We start from the raw sequence: 21,779 nt of genomic DNA on the forward strand, positions 1-21,779 counted from the left end.
ACGCATGAAGTCAATACTACTCGACATTGGTTACAGAATTGTTATGACAATATAAATGAAGCCAGAGATCGAGTACTTCAACTCAGGGATGCACTCAATGATGTTTATGGTGGTTATCTCCACCAGAATGATGAGAGGTTGGGCCGCCAGGCACATGTTCTTGCTCCACATCTACCAAAAGCCTTGGCTAGGATTTATTAGGGTCTTGGGGATGATTGAGATCTGAGGATTTAGTTTCTTTCCGAGTCTGTTTTCTTTTCTTAGTTATTAGTTGTTGCTTTTATTTATTTATATTTTCGCTAATCATTTTGAGTCTATCTTAGTCTTAGCTACTTCTATTCTCATGTTTTATTCAAATCATTGTGTTAAGAATATTTGAAAATGAATGAAAATGATTTACTTTTGGTCAACTCATGTACATTTATCATTCTAAAAAAAATAAAATAATAATAATAATAATAAATAAATAAAAAATATAATATAAAATAAAATAATATTATTATCTTTCACGAACTACGTAATGATCTGATTCATGTTCAACATGATACGTAGGCAACCCTCAATGGGTTCGATCGAAATGCGTTTCAAAATTATTCAAATAAGTAAAATATAAGACTAAGAGACATAATCAAGTCGTCTAAAGCCGGGATGAAACATAAAAGCCTTCCGAAACTCATTTTAGAAACATAAATAATTTAGGTGCATAACATACAACGTGTGATTATCGTTTGCAAAACACTAAACCCTAACATGCTTGTTTTTTTTGTAAAAGAAAAAAAAAGGAAAGAGAAAGAGTTTTAATGTTCCCCCTTTTTAGCGCACAACCAATTGTTCCCCCTTCTTATCTGCAATGGCGTGCGCCACTTCCTCAAAATCATCCATCACCCCCACAAATTCACCAAAATAAAACTAGAATTCCTTTTCGTCCTAGAAAAGAATACAAGAAGGGAAATGGAGCTAAGGATGAGTTCACCCCTATTGGAGAATCATATGCTAGCTTGTTTCAAAAATTAAGAACGTTGAATGTTTTGAGTCCTATTGAAAGAAAGATGTCGAATCCTCTTTCGAGAAATCTTGATTATTCCCAACACTGCGCATATTGTTCTGATGCCCCAGGGCACAACATAGAAAAATGTTGGTACTTGAAAAAGGCAATTCAAGATTCGATCAATACTCGTCGAATTATAGTTGAAAGCCCAAATGGATCGAACATCAATCAAAATCCACTGCCCAGACATACTGAAACAAACATATTAGAGATGATGAATGACCACGAAGAAGTTGCAGTCCCATACAAGCCAATCCTCAAGATTGAAACTGGCATGGAAAGTTCAGCAAATGTCATTGACTTAACAAAAATGATTCCTTCAGGGGCGAAAAGTACGTTTGAAAAGTTGACCCCATCAAGCGCACCCATCCTAACTATATCAGGAGCACTTGAAGATGTTTGGGCAAGTCATAGAGAGGCAAGATTGGTTGTTCCAAGAGGGCCAGACAAGCCTATCTTGATCGTGCAAGGAGCCTATATTCCACCTGTGATAATTAGGCCAGTGTCCCAACTTCCAATGACTAATCCCAAGGGTGTCCCTTGGAATTATGAGTCTGCCGTCGTGACATACAAGGGGAAATAAATCAATGAAGAAGTAGATGAAATAGGAGGAATGACTCGTTCAGGAAGATGCTATGCCCCGACTGAATTAAGGAAAAATAAAAATGATCAAATGCAAGTTAACAGTCCAGTCACTGAAGGGGAGGCAGAGGAGTTCTTAAGTAAGATGAAATTGTCAGACTACTCCATTGTGGAACAGTTAAGGAAAACTCCAGCCCAAATCTCTTTGTTGTCAGTGTTAATACATTCAGATGAACATCGTAAAGCGGTAATGAAGATTCTGAATGAGGCACATGTTCCTAATGAAGTTACAGTGAGTCAGTTAGAGAAGATTGCTGGGAGAATCTTTGAGGTAACCTTCCGCGGAAGGTACGGTTCATAACCAAGGCCTCCATATCACTGTAAAGTGTGAGCTTTCATATGTCACTCGAGTTCTAATTGACGGAGGGTCTGGGGCAAATATTTGTCCATTGTCAACTCTACAAAAATTGAATGTTAATGTTGAAAGGGTACGACCTAACAACGTATGTGTTAGGGCGTTTGATGGGTCCAAAACAGATGCCATTGGGGAGTTAGAACTCATACTAAAAATAGGGCCTGTCGATTTCACCGTGAATTTTCAAGTGCTAAATATTAATGCATCCTACAATCTATTGTTGGGAAGACCATGGGTGCATAGGGTTGGGGCAGTCCCCTCTACGTTGAATCAAATGGTTAAGTTTGGATACGATCGACAAGAAGTGATCGTTCATGGTGAGGGGGATCTGTCAGTCTACATAGACTCTTCCCTCCCTTTTATCAAGGCAAATAATGAGAATGAGACACTGGTTTATCAAGCTTTTGAGGTAGTGGTTGTTGAGCATATCCTCGAGGGGAATCTCATTTCAAAACCACAACTACCCATGGCATCCGTGATGATGGTAAATGAAACGATGAAGCATGAGTTTGAACCAGATAAAGGCTTGGGGATCTTCTTGCAAGGGATAGCTTATCCAGTGAGTCCACGAAAGAGTCTGGGTACTTTTAGCTTAGGATACAAGCCTAGAGTCGAGGACAAAATGAAGGCCAAGAATCAGAAGAGAGATGTATGGTCACTTACTAACCCTATACCACCCATATACAAATCTTTCCTCAAAGTCCGCACAACAGAATCTTCTGAGTCACCACTCCAGAGCCAGTGCTGGAGGTTCACGAAGAATTGATCAACTATTTTCAAGATTTATTTGTCGAGGCTGATATGATTGAACTCGGAGAAGGCACTAGCGACAGAGATGTGCAATTCATTGGTCTTGATGTCCAGCTGAACAATTGGGAGGCCACTCCTCTCCCTATTAAGAATGAGTCTTGGTAGTCTGTCTTGTTTTTCTTTTGTCATCCAATTTATTCAAGGGTTGTAATTCGGATTTTGTCTTGTCGTTTTATTTGAAACTCTCTATTTTTCTTTTCAATAGGATATAATTGTGTTTTTATTTCAGTCTAATATATTTATTTTGTTTTCTTCTTACAGTTCTTTCTATGCCGATTCAAGTGATATGACATGCATGCAGAATTATTTATCGGATCTTAAAATCCAATCTAATCTTCGACCTAAACCTGTAATAATAAGTCAAGAAATCGAATATGAGAAAGACGAAGTATTTGAAGAAGTAAGCAGGGATTTCAAATTTTTTGAGAATAAATCAAACCCAAATATGAGTGAAACTGAGAAGATAAATTTAGGGAATCATGAAAATATTAAAGAGACTAAGATAAACGTACATGCTCGACATCAAAAGAAGGATATAATCTAGGCTCTATTTGATTACAAGGATGTTTTTGCGTCATCTTATGATGACATGTCTGGATTAAGCACTGACATGGTGGTTCACAAGTTGCCGATTGATCCTAAGTTCCCTCCAGTAAAGCAAAAGTTGAGAAAGCTTAAAACTGACATGAGTGTAATAATTAAAGAGGAAATCACAAAGCAACTTGAGGCCAAAGTCATTCGAGTCGCTCAATATCCTTCTTGGTTAGCAAACATCGTACCTGTCCCTAAGAAAGACGGCAAAGTTCGAATGTGTGTTGATTATCGTGATTTGAACAAAGCAAGTCCAAAAGATGATTTTCCTTTGCCCAACATTCATATTTTGTTGGATAATTGTGCTAAACATGAGATTGCATCTTTTGTGGATTGCTATGCGGGTTATCATCAGATTATTATGGATGATGAAGATGCAGAAAAAATGTCTTTTATCACTCAATGGGGTACATATTGTTATTGAGTCATGCCATTTGGGTTAAAAAATGCGGAAGCAACTTATATGAGGGCAATGGCAACCATGTTTCATGACATGATGCATAAAGAAATCGAAGTTTATGTGGATGATGTGATAATTAAATAAAAATAAACAATCAAATCATGTGCAAGATTTAAGAACATTCTTCGAAAGGCTTCGCAGGTATAATCTCAAGCTTAATCCTGCAAAATGTGTATTTAGGGTACCGTCAGGAAAGCTTTTGGGGTTTATAGTCAGTCGACGAGGTATCGAGTTACATCATTCAAAAATAAAAGCCATTCAGGAACTGCCACCTCCAAAGAATAGAACTGAGGTTATGAGCCTTCTCGGCAGGTTAAACTACATCAGTAGATTCATTGCTCAACTCACAACAACTTGCGAGCCCATTTTTAAGTTGTTAAAAAAGAATGTCACAGTCGAATGGACCAAAGAATGTCAAGAGGCTTTTGAAAGGATTAAGAATTACTTATTGAATCCCCCTGTGTTGGTTCCTCCCGAGCCGGGCAGACCATTGATATTATATATGTCAGTACTGGATAATTCTTTTGGATGTGTATTGGGGCAGCATGATGGCACTGGGAAGAAAGAGCAGGCCATTTATTACCTCATCAAGAAATTTACCGTTTATGAATCGAAGTACACCCTTCTCGAAAGAACGTGTTGTGCCCTAACCTGGGTAGCACAAAAGTTGAAGCACTATCTTTCATCTTATACTACTTATCTCATTTCTCGTATGGATCCGTTAAAATATATTTTTCAAAAGCCCATGCCCACGGGCAGGCTTGCGAAATGGCAAATATTACTCATAGAGTTTGACATTATTTATGTGACGCGGACCGCAATGAAGGCTCAAGCCTTGGCAGATCATTTGGCAGAGAACCCTATTGATGATGAATCTGAACCACTTAAGACCTACTTTCCAGACGAAGAGGTATCATGTATCGATGAAGTTATTCATAATAAGGATCAAAGATGGAAGTTGTTCTTTGACGGTGCTGCTAACAAGAAGGGAGTTGGGATAGGAGCAGTTCTTATGTCTGAATCAGGGGAATATTTCCCTATAACAGCCCAACTTAGATTCTATTGTACCAATAATATGTCAGAGTTTGAGGCTTGCATCTTGGGTTTGAGATTAGCTGCTGACATGGGTATCCAAGAGTTGCTAGTGCTAGGAGACTCAGACTTACTGGTCCATTAAATCCAAGGAGAATGGGAGACTCGTGACCCAAAGCTCATACCATATCAACATTGTTTACAAGATCTTTGTCAACGGTTTGTGTCAATAAAGTTTAGACACATTCCCAGAGTTCATAATGAGATTGCTGATGCATTGGCAACTTTATCTTCGATGCTTCAACATCCTGACGAAGCTCATATCGACCCTTTGTACATACATATTCGTGATCAACATGCTTATTGCAACTTGGTGGAGGAAGAATTTGACGGTAAACCTTGGTTCCATGATATTAAAACATATCTTCAGTCCGGAGAATGTCCTACTAATGCCACTAGTAATCAAAAAAGGACTATTCGGGGACTAGCTAGCGGTTTTTTCTTAAGCAGAGGCATATTGTACAAGAAAACACCTAATTTGGGTCTTCTAAGATGTGTAAATGCTAAAGAGGCTTCAACAATCATGATTGAAGTACACTCAGGAGTTTGTGGACCTCACATGAATGGATATGTTCTGGCAAAGAAGATGCTCCGAGCAGGTTATTATTGGCTCACCATGGAGCGGGATTCTATACTGTTTGTTCGTAAATGTCATGAATGTCAAATACACGGTGATTTAATACATTCTCCTCCCTCCGAGTTGCATGCGATGTCTGCTCCATGACCTTTCGTGGCATGGGGAATGGATGTGATTGGACCAATAGAACCAAAAGCGTCGAATGGTCATAGGTTCATCCTAGTGGCCATTGATTACTTTACAAACTGGGTGGAAGCAGTAACTTTCAAGTCTGTGACCAAGAAGGTCGTGGTGGATTTCATTCATTTCAACATCATCTGTCGATTTGGTATTCCAAAGGCAAGTGTTACCGATAATGCTGCAAATCTCAACAGTCACTTAATGCAAGAGGTATGCCGTCAATTTAAGATTGAACATCGAAATTCGACTCTTTATCGCCCAAAAGCAAATGGGGCTGTAGAAGCCGCCAACAAAAATATAAAAAAGATACTTCGTAAAATGGTGCAAAGTTCTCGACAATGGCATGAAAGGTTGTCTTTTGCTTTGTTGGGTTTTCGCACTACAGTTCGTACGTCAGTGGGTGCCACCCCATATTTGTTGGTATATGGGACTAAGGCAGTTATACCTGCAGAGGTTGAGATTCCATCCCTGCGAATTGTTGTAGAGGCTGAAATTGATGATGATGAGTGGATCAGAACACGCTTGGAGCAATTAAGTTTGATTGATGAGAAGCGATTGACATCAGTATGCCATGGACAATTGTACTAGAGAAGAATGGCATGAGCATACAACAAAAAGGTGCGTCCCAGACGTTTTGAAGAGGGTCAATTAGTGCTGAGACGTATTCTGCCACACCAGGCTGAAGTCAAAGGCAAATTTTCTCCGAATTGGAAAGGACCATTCATTGTAAAGAAGGTATTATCCAATGATGCTCTTTACTTAGCAGATATAAAGGCAAGATGACAGAAATGGTCATCAATGCTGATGCTGTGAAGAGATATTATATATGATGTGATTTTTCGATATTAGAAACCCTTATGTTTGGACTTGACATTTCAAAGGTTGATGTAATGGAAATTCTTGGTTCTGCGTCTAAGTATTAATTCATATGTTGTCACCCTTGTTGAAAGTTAATTTACTTCCTTGGTTCTTCTGCTTCCTTGGCTCTTCCATAAAAAAAGAAGGAAAAAAAATGAAAAAAAAAGAAAATCAATCAATATGAACTACATTTGACCTGATTCTTATTTCGATAAGATACGTAGGCAACCCTAGTATGGGGTTCGGTCTAACCAAATAAAAAATCCAAAATTCCATATTTGTAAAAAACTGGGGCAAAGGTCATTTTTTTATTTTTTTATTTTTATTCTTTCTATCCCAAAGCTAAAGTCGATCCCATCATTTAAAGTCGTATTTGAGACTTCATCTTATCATTTCTTTCTAACCTTGTACAAAAGTTGGATAAAGACCTTTGGATCAACCTTTGAAGTGTCAAAAGTAAGTATGTTAAAGGTACAAATGATGAAACCATGAGAGAGTCTTATCGGTGAAAACCCTAACTGGGCATCATAAGGCGAATGCGAGTTGAGAGAAACAAAAATGAGTGAGTCTTATTGGTGAAAACCCTAACTGGGCGTTATAAGGCGAATGCGAGTTGAGAGAAACAAAAATGAGAGTCTTATTGGTGAAAACCCTAACTGGGCACCATAAGGCAAATGTGAGTTGGGAGAAACAAAAATGAGAGAGTCTTATTGGTGAAAACCCTAACTCGGCATTATAAGGCGAATGTGAGCTGTGAAAAAAAAATAAAATAAAAAAATAAAAAAATGAGAGAGTTTTATTGGTGAAAACCCTAACTGGGTATCATAAGGCGAATATGAGTTGAGAGAAATAAAAATGAGAGAGTTTTACTGGTGAAAACCCTAACAGGCACCATGAAGCGAATGTGAGTAGAATGATTCAAAGTGAAAGAGTTTTAGTGGCAAAAACCCTCGTGGACATCATAAGGCGAATAAGAGTTTGAAATTAGTTATGACTTCGTCAAATAGTTGGAACTCCACATCAAGATTAGATGATTAATAATGGTTGATGAATAGATTGGATGGACAAATCGGGTAATCAATTCAAATTGCATGTCATGATCAGTAGAGTCGGCTACCACACTCAGATAAGTTTTTCTTTCTTCCTCTTTCCAAAAGAGAGTTTTCATCGAATCATTTTCTGCTATTCTCGTGTAGTATATATTTTTCTTCCACTTTTCATTGCTTTGTTTCATATGTCCTTGAGTCGAGTTTATGTCAAGAAAGTAAGAAAGGATTTCAAGACTTGTTACAAACTCTAAATTTGTACAAGGCAAAGCATCAGGCCAATAAGTTATCATCTGTCGGCAAGTTTTGGATTCAGAAGAAGTCCATGATTTGATGAAGGGTAAACAATGAGTGTCGTGACATAAAGGGAGATATTGGATTTAAGTCCCTCAAAATGAGCAAATTTGGGTGAAAATACAATCAATCAATAACGAGCATTGGGCGGTTGGAAAAATGTAAAACACGATAAGTACTTGAGCAATCCTCGTCAAAAGGCATAACCACAAACCAATCACCACGTTTTTAAACTCACAAATTTTCTTTGTTGAAGCAGGGGCACAAGTTTTTTCGAGATCAAAGATCCAAAAACCTAGATGTTCAATTTAGTTTACGAAGAGCTAAATGGCAACATTGCACAAGAATTATAGTCTATATTGGGTAAGTATTTGTTTGTCTTATTAGTCTATGGAACATAGTGTAGCAAGGACCCTCCTGAATAATGGGACGTAGTATAGCAATGACCCTCCTGAACAATGGGACGTAGTATAGCAAGGACCCTCCTGAATAATGGGACATAGTATAGCAAGGACCCTCCTGAACAATGGGACGTAGTATAGCAAGGACCCTCCTGAACAATGGGACGTAGTATAGCAAGACCCTCCTGAATAATGGGACGTAGATAGCAGGACCCTCATGAACAATGGGACGTAGTATAGCAAGGACCCTCATGAATAATGGGACGTAGCATAACAAGGACCTCATGAACAATGGAGCGTAGTATAGCAAAGACCCTCCTGAATAATGGGACGTAGTGTAGCAAGGACCCTCATGAATAATGGACGTAGTATAGCAAGGACCCTCCTGAATAATGGGACGTAGTATAGCAAGGACCCTCCTGAATAATGGGACGTAGTATAGCAAGGACCCTTCTGGATAATAGGACTAGACTAACATAATTTTATTTAACCGGTTCATCATGAAGAATGGAGTTGGTGTAAACACGCATAAGCCCTCTAAAGAGTACATCGCGACAAAGTCAAATCGTTCAAAGTCTCGATTTAAAGCTAAGCACCATCTTTTATTTATCTCACAAAATTTTCTTATATTAAACTGGGGCAAAATTTTGTGTTATTAGTTTTGTTTGTTTTAATTCAGGAATCTAGTGATAGAATGGGGTCAATCCACATTTCCAGCTCAGGATCTTGGATGGAAAAGAGTGTAATTTTCAAGATCAATTTCGATTGAAGAAGCAGCAGCTCATTCTAAAAAAAAAAAAACAGTCAATAACCAAGTACCAGTAAAAGGGACCTACCTGGAGAAAGACGTTTACCTTTGAACTCATTTGAGATGAAAATCAATATCTCATAACTCAAGAAGCACGAAGACTCAAGTCAAGGTTCAAGAGAAGCTACATAGATAGGGTCGTGTACTTGTATTTCCATTAAATTTTTCGTCTTTTATATTCATGTAACAATATGAGTCGTGAATTGGAGCCTCAAGGGGACCTCACTTGACTTCCAACTCATCATTTCATCTCCTTGAACTACACGTGACCTGATTCTCTTATAACCCGGGATATGTAGCATGTCCAAAACTAGGACTCGGTCGCACATTTTTCTTTTCGAATAAGAGTCCGATCAAAACTTGTCACGTTGTCTACTTCTTTGTCTGAAAACTCTTTGTGTTTCCAGTCAAAGAGGGGCAAACTGTAGACACGTATTTTTGACCGAACTTAAAATTTTACACCATTTTTAGAGATGAAATATTTTTATAAATATAAATTAAATATTTTGACTTTTCTCTTATTTTATTAAGTTTATTTTAAAAGATTTGAAAACAACAAAAATAGAATCTTTTTTTAAGGTAAGTTTTATTTTCAATTGTTTAAAAAGAAATAAAAGATTACAAAAAATCTATATTATTTTTGAAATTAAGTTTTTATAAATAAGCTAGTATTATTTAATTGATTTTATATATATAGCTAGTTGACTTTTTCTTAGATTTTTTATTAATTTTAAATAATTAGTTGATATGTTATTATAATTCTTTTAAGAGTAAAGTAAAACTAAAACTAAAAAAATAAAATGAAAAATAAAAAAAACCTAAATAATCTAACCTCCCATACCCCACCACTCCCATATACTCTCCCCTATACTACTATATTCCCACAAAAACCTATTAGCAACTAACAACCCCTATACACGACTAAAAATTAAATTAAAAAAAAAACAAAAAAGACTCACACCCCCACGTATCTAAAAAAAAGAGGACTCCTAATATATCACAATACATCACCATCATAAAGCATCATCAGTTATACGGAATAACAATACACAAAAAAGAAGAAGCAATACAGTTTAAGTCAGAAAGATTTTTTTGTGGATTCAAGTTCGTGGCTCCTTAAAGTTAATTATAATTAACTTTGGAAATCAGTAGATTATAGCGGTTTCTTTTATTGGAATTAAGTTTTACGAAAAGGTAATTCTAATTCCTTATATAGTTCAATGAAATAATTGTTCTGAATTCGATTATGATGTTATGTAGTCCTTAAAATTACATGTATTGTTATATGCCACTATTTTATGACGCATATCATATTGTTGATTGCATGAATTGCTATTGTTTAAATTTGCTCATCGAATTATTTTTACACCTGATGTTAATTTAATCAACTAATTTGATCCAAAGATGGTTGTTGTTTACTCCTAGTTTTATTTCAACATGTTTATGTACATTTATTTGATGGTACAAATTGACAACTTCGTTTATGACTTTAATTTAATTACATGTAAATTGGTTGGAGATTCTGTATTAGTTATCATTTAGAGTTTCTGGAGTTTAATAAATAAATAATATTGCCATACTTATGGAGACAATTAATTATTAGAATAATTTTTATCGTATCCGAAATATTAAAAATGGAGGAGATGAACATTAATTCATTTGAGTGAGTCATTAATTCATCAACGTGAGATAGTTCTTTTATTAGTAATTTCACACTATCATCATTTGGTGAAGAAAATTATTATATCACTACGTATATTATTTTCTCTCAATTAGTTTAAAGGGAAAAAATTAATTAAAAAATAATATATAGAATTAAAAAAATAAAATGTGAGCAAAAAAAAAAAATATAATAAGAAAAGAAAAAATAGTGTAGAATAGAGAAAAAAGAAGATTAAAAAAAGAAGAAGAAGAGGAACGGATTGTAAAAAAAAGAAGAGTAAAAGTAAAATAAAATAAAAATAAATAAACATCTATTATAAAAAAGGCAGAAACAGAAGAAACAATAGATGAAATTGAATAAAAAGTAATAATAGTAAAAATTAAAGAATAGGTAAAATAAAAAAGGGAAAACAAAACTTAACCAAAAATTATTTAAATGGAAAAAAAAAGAAGAGAAACATTTTGTTAGACAAAATAAAAATAAAATAAAATAAAAGTAAGAAGAAGAAGAAACAGAATGTTAAAAAAAATAAAAAATAAAAAATGAAAGTAAAAGCTACAAAAAAATAACGTGCAAAAAAAATAGAAAAAAATAAGAAAAAAAAATTCCAAGAAATTGGTCTTAACCTCTTTAACATTTTCTTTTTCTAAAATTAATCCTAAATCCCGTAGAAGTTTACCTCCTATTATAATTCAAATATCGACTCCCACTAAAACGACAATACTAAAATTCTCCGGACTCCAAAAAATCTAAACAAGACAGTTACAATAAATCAAAGAAGGTGGACATAACTAAATGTATAGCTAATAAGTATACTATATCCAAAAACTAAGTCAAGCCAAGATATAAGTCAATGAAGCAACTGTGCTAGAAACACGGGACTCGAGGGGTGCCTTACACCTTCCCCTTGGTCAATAGAATTTCTTATCCAGACTTCTAGTTCGCAGACCATTAAAAATTAGAGTTAACTTCCTTTTGATTAGGGGTAAAAATTAGGTGACTTAGAACATCAAAACTCAATTCCAAGTGGCGGCTCTGAAATAAAATAATCCCTTTTCAAAATGTCACTTTAATTGGAGAAACTCTATTTTTCAAACACCTCATTTGGGGAAAATAGGGGTGTGACAGTCTTGATGGCCTACTTGGCTGCCATTGCTGCCGTTCACACTCATACTTTCGGAAATATTCACACAAACAAACAAAACTAAACTAAAATTAAGAAAGTAAACTATGACTAACAAAAGAAAAATTTGACTCAACTCGAAATTCTGAAGTAACACCACTCCCCGGCAGCGGCGCTATTTTTTTATGTTTGCGTAATCAAGACACAACTTTCAATTCGAGTGTCTATGATCGTACAATAGTAATATAACCAAACCAAATGGTTTGGGGTCGAGTCCCTAGGGAGCGGTTTCTGAGAATTAAGTGTCAAGCGTGAATATGCTAGAGTTAACCATAGCTAAAAACATTATCGCATAAAAACATGATAAATCAAGGGTTGACACGAATGTCAATTATCAAGGGGGGTTTTGCATTTAACTAGTGAACAAATATAGTGAAAATATAAAGATGTGAATATAGGGAGACGGGATTCTTGGGATGTGATAGGAATATGAGATAAACTACACAATCGGGTAAATGCTATTGATAGTCAATTGCTGAACATCTGTAACTATACTAGACTTTAGTGGGGGTAAATTCTCTCTTGAGCAACTTACCCCAAATTAACTCGATTTCTCTCGAACACCGAGTTGTCGCTTTTAAGCACAGCCTCCGCTTAGCCCATTCACTTTCTCGAGCTGAATGTGTGGGAAAAGGCCTAAGATTCACTCTCTCGAGCTGAACCCACGACGACCCAATAACCACCGGCTATCGATTTAGTAGTCTTAGTTTTAAAACCTCTCTCTCTCGTAAGCCAAAAACACTAAGATGAAATCGTACTTGCAACAACAATCCCATTAAGTTCAAACACAACTACTAAACGAAATTACATTTAAACAGCAAATAGACTAACAATAAGCAATACCCAACATGAAATTTAACTCATATTCTCAAAATCACACCCCAAGAATTGGGGTTTTAGCTAGACATAGAAAAAAAGGAAGAAAATGATACCAAATCGAAGTAACATCAACTGGGTATGATTTATATTCACTTTAAACGAGTCTAGGATGAAGAATCTTCAACACCCACTTCCAATTTCTTGGTATTGGAAGTCTTCAAGGGCTAAGAAAAAATGTTCTCTACTTGAAAACTTAGAAAAATAAAATGTTGTATCTGAATTTGCATACTACGATAAAAATTCAAACTAATATTTATAGTAGTAAAAAAAATGTGCTATGAAGGATCACTCGGCGCAGTTAGTCGGGATCGTCGATGCACACGGCGATCTGCCCTTTGGTCTGCTTCATCGCCTTTCAGCTTTTGCCTTCAACATCTTCACGTTCTGGATCATTGGGCGATATAGTACTGCTTCGCGGAACTGTTCGGCGACGCGTCGACAACTCTTTTTCATCGCCGACTTGATCTTTTCCTTCAGGCCTCAACACTCTTGAACTTTGGGCGAGGTTGAGGCCATTCGGCGACTCGCCTAATGCATTAGGCGATTCTCAGACCTTCTTTTCTTCGTCTTTTCAGCCGTTTTGTTCCTTTTTGCCAAGTAGTGTCCATGCTTTGCCTCAAACTCCAAATACCTGAAACTTAATGATTTACATCAGTTATTGAGACAAAATATGCATTTGAGGACACTAATTATATTAAAATGAAGCCCTAAATGAGTCCAAATTGTGGACTCATCACGGGCCAAATGAGGCTGGGCTAAAAAGCCTCGTTCCTAAATGGGCTTACAAAATTAAGCTCAACCCCACTTAATTCATGGGTTGAGTTGGGCCGGCCTAGCGGGCCAAGCCCATTTTAACAGCTCTATCCGAAGGGCAGAGGTTGTGGTAGAAATTGTAGCGGCTGTGAATTTATTTTGAAATTCCAAATTAAAAAAAAAACAGTTTTAACAAGATTTCTGATTTTTCGTTTGTTAGTACACATTTACCTACCAACAAAATATTAAAAGAATCTAAATTTGTGCATACAAATCTATCCGAAGAACTATAACATTGCTAGTACATATCCACAAATACTCTAAGTAAGCCTAATTTCAGTGAACTAAACTTCAATTTTTCATATTAATTAACATAGTAGGAGTTTAATTTGGTTAATTACATTGTAATTAAAATTAAATTAAAATTGATATCGCTTTATAAAAAGAGATAGTACCTATTACCTAACTTTCAACTCAGAAAATCAAGTAAAATCAAAAGACAATTCAAACATGCTCTAAAATTATATTTTTGGTGTTAACTTAGTAGAGCGAAGCTAACTTTGACCCTACCCTTAGATCACGATGTAATTTGTATGCCAAACTCAAATTAAACTATACCTTTTACTTATCAATGATCAATGCAGGTTGGTAATTTTCTTTCTTTTTTTAAAAGAAGATGAAAATCCTCAAATCATCTATAACCTTATTTTTTACTATGAATAAAATTTGGAGTTAATATCAAAAAAAGAAAAAACTCAAATGTTGTCCCACTTGCAATCACATGATTCATGAGTCATGACTGATGAGACCAATCACCAATAATTATTTCTTTAATTAAAATAATAATCCTAAGTATTACATTGCTGTAATCGAGAATATATGCCACGGTCCACGGATCTGATACTTATATATGCTAGGAGTATTTCTTTTCGTAAAAAAATAATGATCTAGTTTTTTTAAATCTATTTTAAAAAATTATTTTTTTAATAATATTTTAATTTTAGTTTTTCACGTAATAGATTTAAGGCTACAAAATTTAAAAATACTTTACAAAATTAATTTTTTTAAACTTTATTCCAAATCGTTCTATATAATATAATATCCTCGTGCATTTCAATTTTGTCGATTTGCACGCATAGCATGGTACAATTTTGTTGATTTGCACGCATAGCATGGTAGGAAGATATTGTCTAATTAACATGTCGAGGATTGAGAGGTGGATTTATAGTCAATATTATTTACTTGTTCGTTATATTTAAAATAAAATTTTATTTTATTACTTGTAAATTTTACGTATCAAATAAAAGATAATTCTCCTTCTTGTTATATTCTTAGGATTACGTATTAATTTTAAATTAATTAAAAATTATACATTAGTGGACATCATTATAAATATACATTTTATCTTGAATGAATAAAAGTGAACGAAGAAAGTATTTTTTTAGATTAAAAAATAAGCAAATCACTGCCTAAAACATGAAAAAAGATACGGATCACCGTCCCTTAAATAAGTTTGAGTAGTAGCTAATTAACCTACACCTCCTTAGCCGTTCTCGAGGGGAATTTTTTTTAAAAAGTTTTAGGGCTTCTGGTTGTATTGAATTCTTCTCTTCAATCAATTGATGGTTTTTTATTTGCTTTAGCTATCATAGTTTTGAATGGATGAATTAAGAAATTCACTTATTTTTTAAAATTAGAGGGATATAAATTAAAATAACTTTAATTAAGATTTTTTTTCCTTTTTAAGTTGATATAATTCTCATTAAAATTGAATTAGAAATGGGTCAAGAATATTTTTTTTTTAAATAAATTAAATACCTTGATCTTGTGAAACATCAATTATTTTGAATTAACTTTTAAAAACTAAAACATCAAAATTCCGGAGGGGAGGGAGCTATTAAATTAGTCTTGTTAATTAATATAGATAAATATTTTAAAACATAAATCGAAGAGTAATTTGTCAATATTATTCTTTTTGACTTTTCCCAAACTTTTCTTAAAACTTGAGATAATCCCTATTTGAGATTTAAAAATAAATTAAAACCCTATTAAAAAGAAGGATAAATCTAATAAATAAATTATTATACTTATATATTCTTAAAATTTAAATAATTTATTTATTTTAAATTTATAAAAATAAATATCATCAATTCATTTATATAGAACACAATATACTCTTCTCTCCCTCGAGGTCACATGAACCATGCTAGATAGGACCAATTAACAATCAATTTAAATGAGATAATCTTATGTCAATTATTACATGTTGCGTTGAACTTGAAAATGATTTAACATTGATCTACTCCTCTATGTTCCTAATTATTTGTCCACTTTTTCTTTTTTAGTTGTTCCTAATTACTTGTATATTTTGACAAATCAAGAAAAAATAATTTTTTTTTATCTATTATACCCTCAATTAATTACTTTGAAAAAGGTAAAACTTCTTGAAAATCTTAAGTTTTTAATTAATGCACTTCATAATTAATAGGGGTAAAATTGTAAACTCACTATGTTAATAAATGTTTTCTTAATAGGTGTGTCAATTCAAAAGTGGACAAGTAATTAGGGACAGAGAATATTAAATTTTAATGTGTTTTTGATTGTTGTATACTACTTTTATTATTGTTATTGCTTTTTTTTTAATAGACTTTTAACTGTTTTTTGTTGAAGTGTTTTATATTATTCGGAATAACTGCATTTGAGATGAGAATCTCTCTGAAATAACCTTCTATCTTCACAGAAAAATGAAATATCAATGTACATTCTAGGTTCTTATTGTCGTGTATATTATTAATTAGTAAATTTTTATCAGGCAGGCGGGTCAACATTTTTATAAGATTATTAATTACTCCATATTTATAAGAAAAATAATTATAATTATCTAATAAGTAATCTTGTTTAAATAATTTTTACATTATTATGGTATAAAATTTAAACTCTGTGATTCCTTTATTTCCCCCATTAATTCTAACAGATCACAATTTTTTTTTGCAGCATTTGTCTCATAAGGTGCCAAGATTCAAATCAATAAACAAAAGCCTATTACCACTAAAAGCACCCCTTTCTTCCCGGTCATAAAACTACAGCTACTTAAAATATGTTTTTTTTTTTTTTTTTACCATATTAATATTGCAAACAGTGGCGTAGCTACAGCCCATACAGCTACCAAGGGTGTTCAAACTGGACACTCTTGTCGAAAAATTACGTTATATATATATGTTAAATTTTAAACTTGAAAAATATATATTTAAAGTTGGACACCCTTGACAAAAGCTATGCCTTTGATGCTGTGATAATGGTTGTCCATTTGAATGAAGGAGTTTCGAATTTAAATCCCAAATAGCACACCCTTAATAAAAATTATGATATATATTAAATAATCAATAAGATCATATATTAAATAACTGTTTAAACTAGTGAATTTGGTTGTTCCAAGATCAATACATCCCACCAAGAGAATCAAGTAGTTTTGTGCATAAATTGTTTTAATAAACATTATCTTAGTCATGGTTTAATAGTTGATAAGAATCGACAAAGACCTTTACGTATACATTTCAGAGGGCAACGACCAAGATAATTATCATTATTTTTCAAAAGTGTATATGATACGCTAACTGTATGATATATATTTTTTTCATTTGAGAATCTCCTTTTGCAGTAGGTGGGTGGGAATAGTGACGAATAAAATGCAAAGAATAAAAGTAAGTTTAATAAGCTGGGAGCTAGCGACGGAGGAAAAAGAAGGAAACAACACACACTATTAAAATATTAGTACTATATTTTTATTAGAAAATGTTTAAACGTTATTTCTATGTATATTTTGATAGAGTTAGTGAGAAAAGAAAATATAGTACTTTCTTCTCTATTTGTTTGATCTATTTTGACTTGTTGTGGTGTTGAGAATATTATTTAACTAATAAAAGTGTGCTCTCTCTAATAACTTAAGCTTTTACATGAGATGATCACGCACTTTAACAGAGTTTAACAAGATAATATAAATTTTTGAATTTTGTGATCTTAAATTAAGGATATATCAAATGTATCAAAATATCTTTTAATCTTGTGATATATATATGTCATGATCTTTGGTTAGGAAGGAAATGAATGAAAAACGATGGTTTAATTTTTCATTAATTGGCAGTGAGAAATTAAAAGCTTGTGCTGCTAATTGTGTTCACTGTCCAGGTGTTAGAATTCAACTTTGACTGTTCTCCCCTTTCAAATTTTCTTGCTTGATCTTTCACTTCACAATTATCATCTCACTACCTCTTCTATAAATACATACCTGCACATTCTTCAACCAGCCAAAATCAAACCAATCTATTTCCCCTTCTGAGACAAACAATAAGCTATTATGGGTTCCATTGGAAATCATAACAAGCCTCATGCAGTTTGCATACCATACCCTGCCCAAGGCCACATTAATCCAATGTTAAAATTAGCCAAAATCCTCAATCACAAAGGCTTTCACATCACTTTTGTCAACAATGAATACAATCATAGACGTCTCCTTAAATCTCGCGGCCCTGATTCCCTCAAAGGTTTGCCATCCTTTCAATTCGAGACCATTCCTGATGGCCTCCCACCTTGTGATGCTGATTCAACTCAAGATATTCCTGCTCTGTGTGAATCCACTACCAAAACTTGTTTAGGCCCTTTCAAGGAATTGCTTGCAAAGCTCAATGACACTTGTTCATCTAACGTCCCACCTGTATCGTGCATCATTTCCGATGGTGTTATGAGCTTCACTCTAGCTGCTGCTCAAGAATTAGGCATTCCTGAAGTTTTCTTTTGGACTCCAAGTGCTTGTGGTTTATTAGGTTACATGCATTACCACGAACTTGCTAAAAAAGGATACTTTCCACTTAAAGGTATACTCTGTTTCATTTGTCCTGTTTTAAAATGGCCCCATTTTTATATATGTTTGTGTTTTAACCTTTGTTCTTGGGGAGATTGTAGATGCAAGTGACTTAACGAATGGCTATTTGGAGACCGCTTTGGATTGGATACCCGGCATGAAAGACATACGTCTGAGGGATTTACCAAGTTTCTTGAGAAGTACAAATCCAGATGATTTTTTGTTTAACTTCCTCATCCAAGAAACAGATAGAAGCAAATCGGTTTCTGCTATTGTAATCAACACATTTGATCCATTAGAGAAGGATGTTCTTGAATCACTTCAGACACTTCTTCCTCCGGTCTACACGATTGGCCCCCTCCATTTTCTTGTAAAACATATTGAGGACAAGAATTTGGAGCGCTTGGGATCCAATCTTTGGAAAGAGGATCCAAAAAGTGTAGAATGGCTTGATTCCAAGAAACCAAATTCTGTTGTCTATGTTAATTTTGGGAGCATTACTGTCATGACTGCGAACCAACTTATTGAATTCGCGTGGGGACTTGCCAATAGTCAAATGGAATTTTTATGGATCATAAGACCTGATATTGTATCAGGGGAAGAAGCAATTCTTCCACCCGAATTCATGGAAGAAACTAAAGAAAGAGGCATGTTGACAAGTTGGTGCCCGCAAGAACAAGTCCTTAGCCACCCTGCTATTGGAGGTTTCTTGACTCACAGTGGATGGAATTCGACCCTTGAAAGTATTGGCAATGGTGTGCCAATGATCTGCTGGCCGTTCTTCGCGGAACAACAGACTAATTGTTGGTTCAAATGCACCCAATGGGGAATTGGAATGGAAATTGACAATAATGTAAAAAGGGATGAAGTTGAAAGTCTTGTGAGAGAGTTAACAGTCGGCGAGAAAGGTAAAGATATGAAGAAAAAGGCAATGGAGTGGAAGAAATTGGCTGAAGAAGCGGCTGCAAAACCAACAGGATCATCTTATGTGAACATAGACAAATTGATCAATGAAATTCTCCTCAAACATTAGGTGGTTGATTTTCATTATTTCCTATGTTGGCATCATCCTTTAATTCTTGTTTCCCTTTTGCTTTTTTGTTATGTTGTAACTTGGTGTTGTAATATGTTCTAATAATGATAAAAGAGAAACAACTGTTGTTATATACTGTGGGGTCCAGCCCCATTGTTCCATTATTGACTTCAACAATTGCTGCATGCAATTGTCAATGGTTGGCAAGGTTGGCAAATTGCAGTGGCAGCAAATGTTGAGAAACACAACAATTATAAACTTTCGGTGGCACATGAAATTGTTCTTGGAAGTAAATTCTAGAACTAAAGAGAGGAAAAGAGAGGAGGAGAAGAAGAAGAAGAAGAAGAGAGAAATTATGTATTTGTTTTATTAACCAAAGAACTTAATCAGAGAAGGGAAAAAGCTAATTTTACAATTACACCTAAGCCTCTCTTATATAAAGTACTTTATGACCGTTACTATCTAACTAACCTTGGAGTTAGTTATAGACTAACTACTTTTAGGAAATACCAACACTTCTTTCATTTTCTCTCAACACTTCCCCTCAAGCTAGGAAGGGGAGAATATATCACACAGTCCTAGCTTGGAATTAAGATAGTTGTGTTGAACTCTAGTAAGCCCCTTAGTCAACATATCAGCTGGTTGTTCTTGTGTTGAAATGTAACTTGTAGTAATAATTCCTTGAAGTATTTTTTCTCTGATGAAATAGCAATCAACATCTATGTATTTTGTCCTCTCGTGATAAACAGGATTTGCTGCTATTTGCATTGCAGACTTGCTATCACTGAAGACACTCACAGGGAGTGTTACCTCACTTCCAATTTCCTTCATCAAGCCTAGTATCCATACTAGTTCCGCTATAATAGCTGCAAGACTCCTGAACTCTGCTTCTGCAGAACTTCTGGAAACTGTAGTCTGTTTCTTTGACTTCCAAGATACTATTGAATTTCCCAGCTTCACAAAATAACCAGTTACAGACTAGATAGTCTGTGGACAAGATGCCCAATCAGCATCACAATAAGCACTGATCTTTTCTTCTGAACTGCTAGACAAAAGAACTCCTAACCCTGCCTGATTTTTGACATACCTTACCACTCTAACTGCAGTTTCCATGTGTGACTTTTTAGGACATTGTAGAAACTGACTTAGAGTTTGTACACTAAATGCTATATCAGGTCTGGTCATTGTTAGATAGAGCAGTTTCCCAATTAACCTTTGGTATGCCCTTTGGTCAGTAGGAGGATCATTACTTGATTTCATGTGCTTGACATGTTCATCAAACTGTCTTGAGGTGAGTTTCAGGTTATAGTCCATGGGAGCTCCAACTGGCTTCGCTGCTCCTAACCCCAAGTCATCCAATAGCTCTAATACATATCTTCTCTGATGCATCAGTATTCCTTTGTCAGATCTTGCAAACTTAATACCAAGGAAAAATCTTAATTCTCCTAAATCTTTTATCTTGAAAGCTTTTCGCAAAGTATTTTTGGTTTCCTCTATCAGCTTCAGACTATCACCAGTGACCAACATATCATCTACATATACTAATACAAGTATGACTCATTCAGGCGTCTTCTTAATATACAAAGAGGGATCATATTGACTTTGAACAAACCTGAACCTCAACAACACCTCTGACAACTTCGTATTCCATTGTCTAGAAGCCTGTTTTAAACCATATAGGGATTTGACTAGTCTACACACCTTGTTCTCGCCCTGGCTTGCAAATCCCTAAGGCAAGTCCATATATATCTCATCAGTCAGGTCACCATTCAAAAAGGCATTATAAACATCCATCTGATGAACAAACCATTTTTTCCTTGCTGCTGTTGCCAACACAGTTCTTACAGTTTTCATTTTTACTACAGGAGAGAAAGTCTCTTTAAAATCTATACATTCTCTTTGATTGTACCCTTTTGCAACAAGCCTAGCTTTAAATCTTTCTACCTCACCTGAGGCATTATACTTTACCTTGTACACCCATCTGCACCCAATAGGTTTCATGCCTTCAGGTAAATCAACCACATCCCAAGTATGATTGTGATTCAAGGCATCTACTTCCTCTTTCATAGCCTGAACCCACCTTGAATCTCTACTTGCCTCTAAGTAGGAGGCTGGTTCAGACACTAATGAATAGGCTGCTACACATGCCAAATACTTTTTTGATAACCTCTCATAAGAGACATACTTAGACAGAGCATAAGGCACATCTTTGTGAATGTTTAAAAAGACAAAATCAGTCATCCAGATT

The 21,779-nt window shown here is 34.7% G+C and overlaps 2 protein-coding genes and 1 pseudogene across 2 annotated transcripts in view; all 3 read left to right on the forward strand.

Annotated features, from left to right (window-relative positions):
* The window catches only part of LOC125814193 (14-3-3 protein 7), a 330,997-nt gene that overhangs the window by 87,266 nt on the left and 221,952 nt on the right, over positions 1-21,779 (forward strand). The gene's annotated exons all lie outside the window — the stretch shown is intronic.
* On the forward strand, positions 1,263-6,585 carry LOC125814168 (uncharacterized; annotated as a pseudogene).
* Positions 17,995-19,619, forward strand: LOC125814175 (7-deoxyloganetin glucosyltransferase-like). The gene is made up of 2 exons (XM_049493631.1): positions 17,995-18,511; positions 18,600-19,619. The coding sequence occupies exons 1-2, from the start codon at positions 17,995-17,997 to the stop codon at positions 19,529-19,531; spliced, it is 1,449 nt and encodes a 482-aa protein (XP_049349588.1). The 3' UTR covers positions 19,532-19,619.

This window comes from Solanum verrucosum, unplaced genomic scaffold, assembly GCF_900185275.1.
Source record: "Solanum verrucosum unplaced genomic scaffold, falcon-dt-bn FXZP01000230.1, whole genome shotgun sequence".
NCBI classification, from domain to species: Eukaryota; Viridiplantae; Streptophyta; class Magnoliopsida; order Solanales; family Solanaceae; genus Solanum; species Solanum verrucosum.